The sequence below is a fragment of the Rhinolophus ferrumequinum genome, chromosome 23 (assembly GCF_004115265.2).
Source record: "Rhinolophus ferrumequinum isolate MPI-CBG mRhiFer1 chromosome 23, mRhiFer1_v1.p, whole genome shotgun sequence".
Classification (NCBI taxonomy): domain Eukaryota; kingdom Metazoa; phylum Chordata; class Mammalia; order Chiroptera; family Rhinolophidae; genus Rhinolophus; species Rhinolophus ferrumequinum.
This window is the reverse complement of record NC_046306.1, coordinates 36775913-36788368: the sequence shown is the minus strand read 5'-3', so window position 1 is coordinate 36788368 and position 12456 is coordinate 36775913. Positions and strand designations below refer to the sequence as shown.

The window sequence follows — 12456 nt, the reverse complement described above, 5'->3', positions numbered from 1 at the left end:
TTTACTATATCCTGCAAGGTTGTTTGTGGTCTGCACCCTCTCTGTCAAGCCTGATCTGTACAATGCTCTCCCTTGTTCCCGCTGCTATAGACGTGCAGCTGTCTTCAATCACTCATCATCATCATCATCGTCCTTTCTTGCTAAAGGACCTTTACATGTGCTACACCTCCTACCCCCAATCCTCAGCGCTTGTCTTAAGCACCACCTCCAAAGGCATCCTTTCTCAACCTCTCCCGCAGTCAGCCCCCTTCTTCTTTGCTCTTTCAACCCTGGGAAGGATATCTCTTCCTCAGTTGCAGCTTTGCATTTATTTGTGGAATTACTTGATTATTTACTTTTTTCTCCTACTTGCTTATAAGCTCCATAAAGGCAAGGCATATATCTGGCTTGTTCAACTCTGTATCCCCAGTGCTTACCAGTGACTAGCATGTGGTAAGTGTTCATTAAATATTTGTTGAATGAACAGCAGTATCATGTAAGAATGAAGCAAATTTTTAGTCAGTAGATTTGTTGAGTAAAGGAATACAATAGAGGAAACAGAAGGAAACTAGCTTTACCAGAGCCCTCTTTATGTGCCAATAATTTACACACATTATTTAGATGGCAACAGGAATGGTCACGGGTAGTTTTGTTTTCTTTTCTAACTCTTTAAAGGGGTTTTTATTATGTATTTCATGCAAATACATGGGTGGCAAGATTATTTCCAGTGATTTAATATGATATGAAATATGTCTTTGAAATGCTATTCTATTTTTCCATTAACATATTTTAGCAATTTTCAACTTGCATGGCTGGGCATTTGATTAACAGAAAGAAAAAGAAGAATTGGATTAGATGTAATTAACTCCTCAAATGTGATTGCCTTATTAATCTCTAATGTCACTTTAAGAGCATTAAATATACATATATCTTAGACATGGCTGCTTAACTTTTGAGTCTCTATGTGGCACATAGTTCTGAGTCCTAGTAATAAAAGGCATGGGAAACACCATTCTTAATTATGGTAATGGTGCTTTTCCATAATTGGAAAATAGATGAGTGTAATTTTATATGAGGGGGATAAGCAGATTGTAGAGTGGATAATATCCCCTCCTGCCCCTCTGAGTCTCCTAAAACTGTGTTCTCCTTTTCATACTGACTCCATTTCCACTAAATAATAACCACCACCAGAATCAACCCTTCGGTTGTCCCTTGGTTATGATTTAAACCTATTAGGTTTTAACCCTACTGAGTCTGAAACTTCTTGAGAATCTGAGACAACTTGTTGAATTGGCAGGTAGATAAACTGGTGTGAAGCTCCAGAATAGCTGTCTGAGCTTATGATGTTACTTGCAGGGTCCAGGTGGACATAATACACTAGTGGGAGGTTGGTGACTATTGTCAACCAGAAGTCACGTGCTCTGTCAAAAGGGGGCAGCCATCAGGGCCCAGGGATTTTTGCCAAGTGGCAACATGGATCTACTCGTACCATATCTTCCGATTTTTGAGGGGATCCAGAAAGAAAGTCAGACTTTTATGTGAAAACTGCAGATTTTTAACTGTTGGCAAGTATAATTTTGGTTTTTAAACATTGCACAGGACACACAAAACACATCTCTGAACTGAATTTTTTCTCTGGCGACCCATTTGTGACCGTTGGTGCAAATTCTTTATCCTGATTCTCCAGGTCCTCAGAATCTGTTTCTGCGTCATCGATCCAGTATCGATTCTTGCTACTATTTCAGATGTCCTGCATATTGGGTGGTCTTGACTCCCTCCCCTCTACAGACATAGCAGGCCTATTCTGTCTAAGGCTTAGCCCTTGCCTGTGGTTACCGCAATGTGGAGCACCTCTTTTGTCCCCTCCCTGTCCCAGCTTATTTCCTCAGTACAAAGTCTGTCCCCACCTACTGCAGCGTGCACTCATCACTTAGATGCCCGACACTTCCTCATGTGTCATCCTTCATGGCTGACTTTAGTATGTGTATCTTGTCTTCACAAAGAAATTGCATTCTTTTTCAGGCCATAGATTGAACCTGGAGGTCCGTTCCGAGATGTGGTAGGCTCAAAGGTGTCGATGCGACCAGATAAGATAGTCCCATCGACACCTGGATCTCTTCTGGGGCATTGCTTCCCTTAGATGCTTCCGGTGACGAGGAGCTCACTGCCTTTCGTGGCACCTCTGCCAGCTGTCGACAGCTCTGACCTTAGAAAGCGTTTGCTTGATTATTTGCTTAATCAAGCTGAAATTTGCCAGCTGCCTCCCCAATGCCCCAAAGATTTTGTTACCCTTGGGCATTTACACTGAATTCTTTTATCCCTTGTGTAGTCTTTTCCTGAATAAGCAGGATGCTAGTCAATCAGATGGAGGTTTTCTTTTAATAGGTTTTAACAAGAATCAGTGTTTTTACATGGAAATGTAAAACTACATGCACACAATTTCTTTCCTGTCAAATTCTGAGGGAGAGTTTAGTAATAGTTACCTGTACTTTGCCAATTTCCCCGTGTTTTCTTTTAAAAACACTTTCCTTTGAAGTTTTTAATTTACTGGTATAAATACACATTTCCTAAATTTGTGACCATATGTTTTGCTTGGCATTACAGCATCTCTTTGAAGAACTGATTTCCTTTTTCTCTCTCAATAATAAAAAGCATAATTATCTGTATATTAAGTTTTAAATATTGTAATATATTCTAATACTTGGATCTATTACTTTTGCCTTGGGTAACATTTGTCTTGCAATGCTTGGCTGTAAAAATAAAAGTATTTGCAGATTTAAAAGTGTCTTATGTAAGCAGACTTTTGAGACTAACTCTTCCCCTTATTATTATTGTTTTGTAGTGCACTGGAAATTGCATTGGAACTGTAAAATTCCATGTGCTGATGTTGCCAGTTGACCAGGTTGCTAATTGTAAACTCATTATTGTTTTTGTGTGCTCTCAGGTGCTGTGATACTTTTGGGCAGAACCAATATGTTTCGCTTTAACCATCCAAAGGAGGCTGCCAAGCTCAGGGAGAAGAGGAAGGTGAGTCGCATGAAATCTCCAGGAGCCAACTCTGATCCAGGTGGGGCTGGGGCTGGGCCTGGGCCGGGGCCCGGGCCTGGGGTTGGGGGGATCTCCGTTCTGGTTCTAGAAGTTTGATTTTTCTGGAGTACAGAACCAGAAAAGTCATTCTGGAACCTGGATTGATTCTAGGGAGTTAGTTTCCTAGCAGATGATTGGCTGATGAAGTAGGAGGGCTAGCAGTAAAGTCCAGAGCAGGAGAAATGGCTCCTTCTAGACCTTTCTCTTCAATGCTACGCCCCCACAAAGGTATTGGGCATCCTTGTGCATTCAGTAGAGAGTGGCTTCCATTTATGAGCATCTATTTAGGAGTCAACCCAAGGTCAGAATCACTTTCATCCAAAACTTTGCTCACTTTTTATTTTGAGCCATATTAAATAGGACTTTTGATTGGGATGTGAAGCAGAGAGTGAGTTTAGGAGAACTGGGAGACACTTTATCTTGGTTGGATGGGGATATCCGAGGGCACTTTAAATGCTGGATGGGGGAGGTGGTTAGGGGACCAGAGAGAGAGGGAAGAAATGAGATGGAGAGAGAGCTACCTAGGGACATCATGGTGTCCTTAGACTGAGGGAGATAATCAAGACTGTAGCTAACATTTCTATGAGCCAGGCTCTGGGCAAAACTTCCACATATATTCTACTGCTTTGTCTGTGCAGCAGCTGCTACTCCTCTCATGTCACAGATGATAAAGGTGAGAAACTAAGACAAACTTGTTCCTGAGACAACAAGTGGTGCAGCCCTGGCTGCAGCTCTGACCTCCTGACAAAGGAAGTGTTTGCCTTTCGCCAGAGTTACACAGCCCCACATCTCAGCCTAGTTTTGTAAGGGCTGCCCAAGGTTGCCTGTGCTATAGATGGGAAATAATGAGACAGCTACAAACCTCAGCCTGTCCAGGCTGCTCATTCTAGCCAGTGAAGCCTCTTATCTGTTCCAACCCAGGATCTCCCTGGAGGATCCTTTTTGGTCCACAGTTGCAGAAAATATGTTGCCAGTAGCTTTCCATGGAAGCAAAACAGGTCAAGCTTTTTATTTTTTGGTCTCTCGTCCTCTGTCCCCTGTCCATCTGTATCACTCAGTAAATGTACTCGAGTGTCGCTGATTACAGGACAGTGCTCCTGCCAGGGAACGAGGGTGATAACGATGTCATGCCCTGCGCTCGACTTTGATGCAATGTGGTCAGGGAGGCCATCAGGGTGTGCAGTTCCTGGTTGGTCTTCCCAGTCCGAGTATGCTAGGGCCCTGCTCTGCTTAGTTGAAGGCGTGGGTTTGAGGCTGTCCCTGATGTGCCACACTCAGACACACCAGCTGGTGGGCATGCTCACGGGGGTGTATGCACTTCATTGCTTCTCACAAGTTGAAAGCAGTAAGTCCAGAGCACGGGCCTCTATCTGCTAAGGTAACCGATCTGCCCTGTGTCTGCTCTTAGAGTGGCCTTCTATCCTCCTTCAGCTTGTCCATGACTGACCTCTCGAAGTCCTGTGAGAACCTCTCCACAGTCATGTTATACAACCCAGGGTGAGTGAACAGCAGTATCTTCTTCCTGTGATTATTACTGTGATGATGTCTATTGTGTCAACTCCATTCAAGTCACTAGATAAAAATAACACTTATGCAATCGCGCCTCCTTATCAAATCAGCCGTAGTCATTTTCCAGGTTCCTTTCCAGCCCTTGCTATATATGTACATAATTTTACTAGTTATAATCACAACATAAATGAGATTACATATTCTGATTTTTTTAAAATTTTGCTGAACAGCATAATCATTAGTGAGGGTTGTTACAAGCTTCATTATCATTTTCATAACTGTCTAATATTTTAGAGCTGGCACTTTGATTACTCAGTGCACGATCTCTCTTTGGCTGAGGCACTTTCATCTCATTTTATAAATTTATTGTAATAACAGAGACAGCTTTGATTCTTCGAGCACAGGATAGCCCAGAAAATTATGTTTATAACTTCCAAGCCCTGAGGGGTCTCCTGAGAACACAAACGATAGGGCTTCATGGCGAGTGACCTCAGATAATCAGCTTAACTACTCAGGTCCTTCGTGGTGTCATCAGTGAAATGGTGGTAATAGTGAAAATGTCTGAAAACAGGGAACTAGATGAAAGGACTCTGGGGGTCCTTTCTAGTTGTGTGAAGTTCCATAAGGTTATCCTTCCTATAAGGAGAATCTCATGTAAAACAGTGGAGGTAAATCTAATAGCTAAATTAGTGAGATAAAACTGACAACATCTTCTAGAAGTATCATTATTTAGTAGTGACTGTTGCCAGCTCTGTGCTAAGCACCACACATCCATTCTCTCTCTCAATTCTCACGATGACTCTATCCCCGGTTCACATAGAATTTATATGGTTTGCTCGCCCATGGTTTTGTAGTTAGAGCTGTAAGTCTAACTAGTTAGTGGTGTGAGTCCGTCTCTCTGATTTCCAACCTATGCTCTATGTTATGACCTGCCTTTCTCCAGTTGGGGGCTAATTCTGACCTGGAGCCAGTTCCATTGCCCGTGGCTCCTGGCTCAGCATTTCTCACAGACACTGGGCCCAATGTCTCACAGACACTCCCTCCTTCAGTGCAAGTCAGTACTCTGGTTCATGGAAAGGAGACATGCCTAAAAGGAGTTTCTTTCTAGTCATGTCACAGAAGTTTAATATTGGTAGGGACCTTTGATCATCTTTCTGGATTTTTTCATTTTCTAGGTTAGTGGAAGCCCAGATGTGACACCTTGCTTGAATTTAAAAAAAAAAAAAAAAAAAAAACAGAAAAAAAATTAAAAGCCAGATAGTGCAACACCAGGGCTGCTGAAGGCTCCTGGGTCTCTCCCTCCTTCCAGAACTTCTGGAAGTATAAGCAAGCGGTTGACTCCCTTTTGTCAACCTTTGTCTGTACCAGTCAGCTCTTCCATCCTATTATGTGGTTATTGAGGAGAGTTGTGTTTATTAAATAAATTTGTCTTGAAATAAGCCATATTGATAAAAGTCCCTCAGCAATGGATTACCATTACTTCGAAAGGCGTGTTTTGTTGTAGGTCTTTAATTCCTTACAGTAACTTTAGCAACCTCTTTTTTATCATAGCTAGGTTGAATAATTCATATGCTCACTTTGTTTAACTTTAATATAATATGCAGGTCTTTAGGGTTAATTTCAGTTTACATAGTGTGAGTCATCTGTTCAATACTGTTGGACTAATTCAATTGTTCTGGGATATGAAGAATGCTTGCTTGGAGTTGTCTCCTGGACTGGAACTGAGCTCCGATCCTGGAACCCAGGCACCAGCTTTATTATCCTTGATGGTGGTACCTTTTACTTTGAAACAATTTGGAAATGTTATATAGCTGTTTGGTGCCTTTGAAAACCAAAATTTGTTCTGCAGTCTGCCTATTCCCTGAGACACAGGGTCCCCAACGTGGACCCCTCTTTCTTTTGCATGATAGATGGGATCTAAGTCCTTGTTTCCTTCCAATACAGGAGAATATGTGGTCCTCTTAAAAGTGATACTGTGTTTTCCTGAAAATAAGACCTAACCGGAAAATAAGCCCTAGTATGATTTTTCAGCATGACATCCCCTGAACATAAGCCCTAAATGCGTCATTTGGAGCAAAAATTAATATATAAGACTCAGACTTATTTTCGGGAAAACACGATACCATTTTTTGTTGGTTGCTTGTTTTTAAGTTAAAACAGTTTTTCTCAGTGTTTATAAAATGTAGGTCTGAGTGTACTAATTTTAATCCTCAAAACCTTTTCAGTTACTTCCCATGGTCTAACAAATAAAACTGTGTCGTTCAGACTCTTCACTATGCTCTTCTCAGCACATCCCTTCATGCGTCTGCGCACCAGCCATTTCGGATACCACGTTCGTTGCTCAGACCCCCCTGGACTAGCTGTGCCTTTGGGATTCTTCCTTTGCTAGTTTCAGAGCATGGAATGCTATTTAAGACGTGTTCTCTTGTCCTATAAGGTTCAGCATGTAAGATCTCTCTTCTGCAAGCTATTTCCAGCTTTTCTCCTCCCAATGAAAAATCAGTGTCCCTTCCTTATGGTACATTGATACACTTATGTCATCTTTATTTTGTTCTTCTTTGAAATGGACACTCATCTCTCCACAAGTCCTTTCTGAGTCCCTCCTGTGAAGCAGGCAGTTGCTAGCAGTGGCACAGTTGCCAACACCATCAGTGAAGTCAGTTTACAGCTAGCTGTGGGAGAAAAGCAATCACAGGTAATTTACAAATAAATGCAGAAAGTGAAAATGAAATTAACATAAAATAAGACAGTGTTGGAGCAGTATTTCGTGGAGTGATCAGGGAAGGCTTCCTGAGGAGGGGATATTTAATCTAAAACTTGGGTGGAGAGAAGGTGACACTCAAAGGGGGAGAGAGGAGAGTATTTCAGGCAGAGGACAAAACAAGCACAATGGCTTAAAAATGAGACGCCGCAAGAGGGCCCGAGTAGAAAGACTGTGGTAAGAAAAAAGAAGAGTGGTAGAAGGTGAGTCAAAGGCCATCTAATGTAGGGTCTGGGAGGCCATGGAAGGAGTTGACTCTCTTCTAAGTGCTAGGGAACCGTTAGCGGGCTTTAAGAAGGGAGTGACCTGAAGATGTGCATACCACAAATAGGGCGTATGTATGTCATTGGGAGAAAGTAGCATAGAAACAAGAAACCATTTAGGGAAGAAACCATTCCTTAGTCCAAGTGAAAGGCAACAATGGCTTGGATCTGAGTGGTAGCCATAGAGATGGGGTATCAAGGAATCAAAAGAGTGATTTGGATTTAAATAACTGGGAAGATTATGTGTCCATTCCCGAGGTGTGGGAGACAGGGAGGACCGGTTTGGGCTGGCGTTTGGGTAAGAGTTTGGCTTATGTGAATATCTTCCCCATTAGATTAGAAGTTTCTCAAGGTCAAAGGCTTGTCTTATTAATTTCTGTGTTTTAAAGTGTCAGTCACAAAACATGGTTAGTAAATGTTTAGCAAACAGATTAAGAAGGAATTTTCTCTGGGTATCAGGTGTTCGAAGTAGCAGAAAACAGCATATTATGCACACGAATGTGTTTTTGTGGCATGGGTCAACTCCCAAATGACACTGCAGTTGTTGAATAATCTCAAGGTCATGTTCAAAATCCTTAAGCAAAATATGGGAAGAGAGTCTCTTGATGCTTCCAATATGCCTCCTGTTCATCTGGCTTCAGTTAACAGACACATTTTGTCTCTGCCCCTCCTGCAATACTCATTTGTAAAAATTCATATTAAAATTACTTAATACTTCATCTTCCTGACTTCATGCTCCCCTAAACTTGTCACCTGCTATAGAGAATAATTGGCCATGAATTAAAACATAATTGGAGAAAAATTTCCTACTCTGATTTATAAGAAGACACCTTGTGAAGTTGACTGCTCCAGCAACTCTTAAAATGAAGCAGAATTAAAGCTGTAGCCATGTTCTTTATACCTTTTTTTATGTTACAGTGTAAATACCCTCAGCCTAAATTAAGCACCATATGAAAAACTGGAAGGACATTGAAAGATATATGTTTACTGCTTGGACCCTGGCTAAATAGGTTGTTATTTAAATCTGGATAATTAGCTGCTTAGACACATGAGCATGTTAGTTTCTCAAGATGGACAAGCAGGGCTGAGATGCTTCAACGGTTCAGCACGACTTTCGGGAGAGTCTGCTGTGTGTGGGGAATCTGTCAGTGTCAGTTGCAGTGTTGTCTCTGCTAGGAAAACTGACACGTGCAATTGAGCCCCTTTAGAGTGAATGCAAGGCCATCTGTGACTTAGGACAAAGAACATTGGTTAAGTAGCGTGTCCTCTTGGAGGTCCAGTGGGAAAGGAATGGATGGAAGTTCCTAGGGAGGAATTCTTTTCATGTAGCCACACCTTGTAATGTGTTGGGCAACGGAAAACTAGAGACTTCCAGGAGGAATCTTTCCTGACACTGAGATCCCCTGTAGCCAGCATCATGAAATCTGTCATAAGCCTAATGAACAGAAACCCACTTATCCTCAAACCTGATGGAGGCCAGGCATTTTCCCCCTATTATAACACCTTTCCCAATTTTCACTCTGTTCTGCCCTCTCTCATAGCCACACAAAGCTTGTAGTAAATAGCCAGGAGAAGGGTGGGATGGAGGGGACAGCAGGGCTTTTAAGGAGCCTTCCTCTCAGAAGCTTCTGGTCTGGTGCTTTCTTCTCCAGAGTCGAGGACTTAAAGCTGTTAGAAGTCTGCAAACATGCCTTAGCTTGGAGAACAAAGCAGGGAAGAATATTAACCAAAGATTTGGTCCTGGACACCCACCCCTGAGGAATCCCAAGTCACTTGCCTCAGCTCTGCTTGAGAATTCTCTCCAAGATTCACAAATGAACTCAATTCTGTGCTGGGCCCTGAGGTATTTGCAAGTAGGAGTGACAGACTGGAGAGAAGATATTCTGGGAGAGGAATCTTTTAGGAGTAAACCAGATGGAGTCTGGAAGGAGAAAGTCATGCTGAGGGTTAGAAAGAAATAAGAGGAACCTGCAGATTGAGGCTTGGCTGAGGGGCACGCTGATAGCCAAGCATCGTGATTTTCAGTTTGCTTTTGATAAACAGAGCTGCTCTTTGGGGAGATGCCCTTTGGGGTTTGGGCAGGATGGGTTATAAGGAGGAGAGACATTGCGGGGCAGGTTCCATAGGCACATTCATGGTACCTGTGTATGTGTCATGTTTTCATAAATAATGGTTAGCATGTTCAGAATTTATGATTATGATTTAAATGTATGACCTCAAATAAAACAGAGAACTATTTTCTATATACTCGGAAGCATTTGGTGACTCATTTCTTCACTCTTTGTTTTTTAAATTGTGGTAAAATACACTCAACGTAAAATTTACCATCTTAACCATTTTTAAGTTTACACTTAAGTAGTTTTAAGTGCATTCACATGATTGTGCAGCCATCTCCAGAACTCTTTTTATCTTATAAAACTGACACTCTGTGCCCCTCAAACAGTAACTCCCCCTTCCTTCCTCCCCTTTTCCCTGGCAATCACCAGTGTACTTGTTGTAGTAGGAATTTGACGATTTTAGGTATCTCATATGTAATCATACAGTATTTGTCTTTCTGTGACTGGCTTATTTCACTCAGCATAATGTCTCCAAAGTCCATCCATGTTGTAACACGTATCAAAACTGTTTCTTTTTTAAGGAAGTGATATTCCATTGGATGTATATACCACATCTTGTTTATCTATTCATCTGTTGATGGACACTTAGGTTGCTTCTACATTTTGGCTATTGTGAATAATGCTGTTATGAACATGGGTATACAAATACGGTGTGAGTCCCTGCTTTCAATTCTTTTGGGTATATACCCAGAAGTGAAATTGTTAGATCATTTAGTAATTGTGTTTTGAATTTTTAGAGAAACCGCCATACTGTTTTACATAGCAGCTTTACCATCTCACATTCCCACCAACAGTGAACAAGGGTTCCAGTTTCTCTACATCCTAGCCAACACCTGTTTTTTGGTTTTTGCATCTTTTTTTTTTTTAAATGATAGTAGCCAACCTAATGGATGTGCGGTAGTATTTGTTGTGCTTTTCCTGTGCTCTTTTTTTTCCCCTCCCATTTTTTCAAATGTCCAATCTAGAAAATAGTATTTGGAAATATAGAAAGAAAATCTCAAAACTTAGTGCCCCCAATAAGTATAGTAATCAAATGGTGAACGTAAATCTAACCAGGATCAATTTCCTGATGACTTCTCTCAAGTTCTGCCAAGTTCGGTTCAACCAGCTCGTTCACATGCATCTCAAAATCCAATTGATGGTTGGAATCCAAGAAGTGTTTCTAACTAAGGAGAGAAGTGATCATCTTTGCATTGAAGGGCTCACTCTGCTGGCTGAGTAACAAGGGCACTGAACAAGTGATGGGAAAGACATGTGAGGTAAAGGCTTGAACTGAGGCAGCAGTGGAAGGAACCTAGAAGAAGACTGAGCTATAGAGGTTTTCAGGGCAGGAAGTGATGAGGTCCAGGTAATTAATTAGATGTGAGAAATGAAGATCCTGATTTCCATTTTCTGGTTTAAGTAATTGGTTGAGGGTTGCATGCTACCCAGCCAAAATACAAATACAGGAGAAGGAAGAGCAGGTTGTCAAGAAGTGTAAAGGATAATGAGTACAACCTTGAAAAACTGGGCTCCAGGCGAACTTTCTCCCGTAAGTGACTGTGCATTTGAATATTCTGTCAGCCACGACATGCTAGGGTCTGTGCAGCCTGTCAAAAGTACAGGATTAAGTTGGTTCTCCTGTGGAATAAAATAGATGTTCACAAGTTCTACCACTTTTTCCTCATCCATTCAGCTGCTGTTTGAGGGGCCATCATTTGTCCAGTCCTGTGCTGGGGCTCTGGTGAGTAAGACAGACAGGGGTTGAGTCACCTCAGAGCAGGATTTAGTGCACAGGGAAGACATTTGTGAATCCTGCCACAAATCAGGACACCGGTAACATTTGCACATGGGACGCTTGGATTACTCTGGGGTGTGTTTCATTAGGGACAGCTGTGCAGTTCAGTCTAGACCCCCCCTTTCACCCCCGTGCTCTGCTCTCAGTGTAGTGAGTCCTCTCATAAGGCCCCCACTATTCATGAAGCCCGTGATCAGCAGGTGGCCAAGCCCTGGTGGAAACTTAGGAGTTCGGTGGCCCTTACTCCATATTTGCCTTGTCACTTCTGTAGGACCAGTTTTAGCAAACCGGAATTAGAAAGTAATTGATGAGGCACCTCCCTCTCAGACTTGTTTCAAAACTTTTCTCCTTCAGCTCTTAATACTGTACTCCCTTAGGCAAAGTAGCTTTTAACCTTCTTAATGACTGCATAACGCACAGTATTTGCTTACTAAATGATAACAGCCCCCTCTTCCTCCTCTCTTTTTCTTTTATTAAACGCTCATTACCGCTTCTTCCTAAAGATGTTGGAACCCTTCTTGAATTTCAGCTCCTTCCCTCTCTTGCACCAGGTTCCTGAGCACCAGCCTGCTTTCCTGTCTTTTAATGGAAATCACTTCCCACTCTGCTTTGGGAATTGTTTTCTCCTCAAATATGCTTTCCACAGAGACTCTTCTCTTACCAGCTCCCTCCCTCTTGCAGTCTCCATCCCCACCCTGAGCAAATCCATGGAGCCTTTTCACTCTGAGAACTTTGCTGTCTGTCAATGTGGGAAAATATGCAAGATAATTTTTTTTTCTTTAAATGACCAATATGCTGCACAGCAAAGGAAAAATCATCAACAAAATGAAAAGGCATCCTACTGAGTGGGACAAAATGTTTGCAAATCATATCTGGTAAGGGGTTAATATCTAACATACGTAAAGAACTCATAAACTCAGTAGTAAAAACACCCAAAACAATCCGATTAAAAAATGGGCTGAG

At 41.9% G+C, this 12456-nt stretch overlaps 1 protein-coding gene across 7 annotated transcripts in view; it reads left to right on the top strand.

The window, feature by feature from the left end:
• Window positions 1-12456, top strand: part of KIF16B (kinesin family member 16B) — a 289212-nt gene that overhangs the window by 152433 nt on the left and 124323 nt on the right. For all 7 annotated transcript variants that reach the window (XM_033094524.1, XM_033094521.1, XM_033094522.1 and 4 more), the window contains 2 exons: window positions 2924-3006; window positions 4475-4563. In XM_033094524.1, coding sequence (XP_032950415.1) covers window positions 2924-3006; window positions 4475-4563 — 172 coding nt within the window. The remainder of the gene's footprint in view (window positions 1-2923; window positions 3007-4474; window positions 4564-12456) is intronic.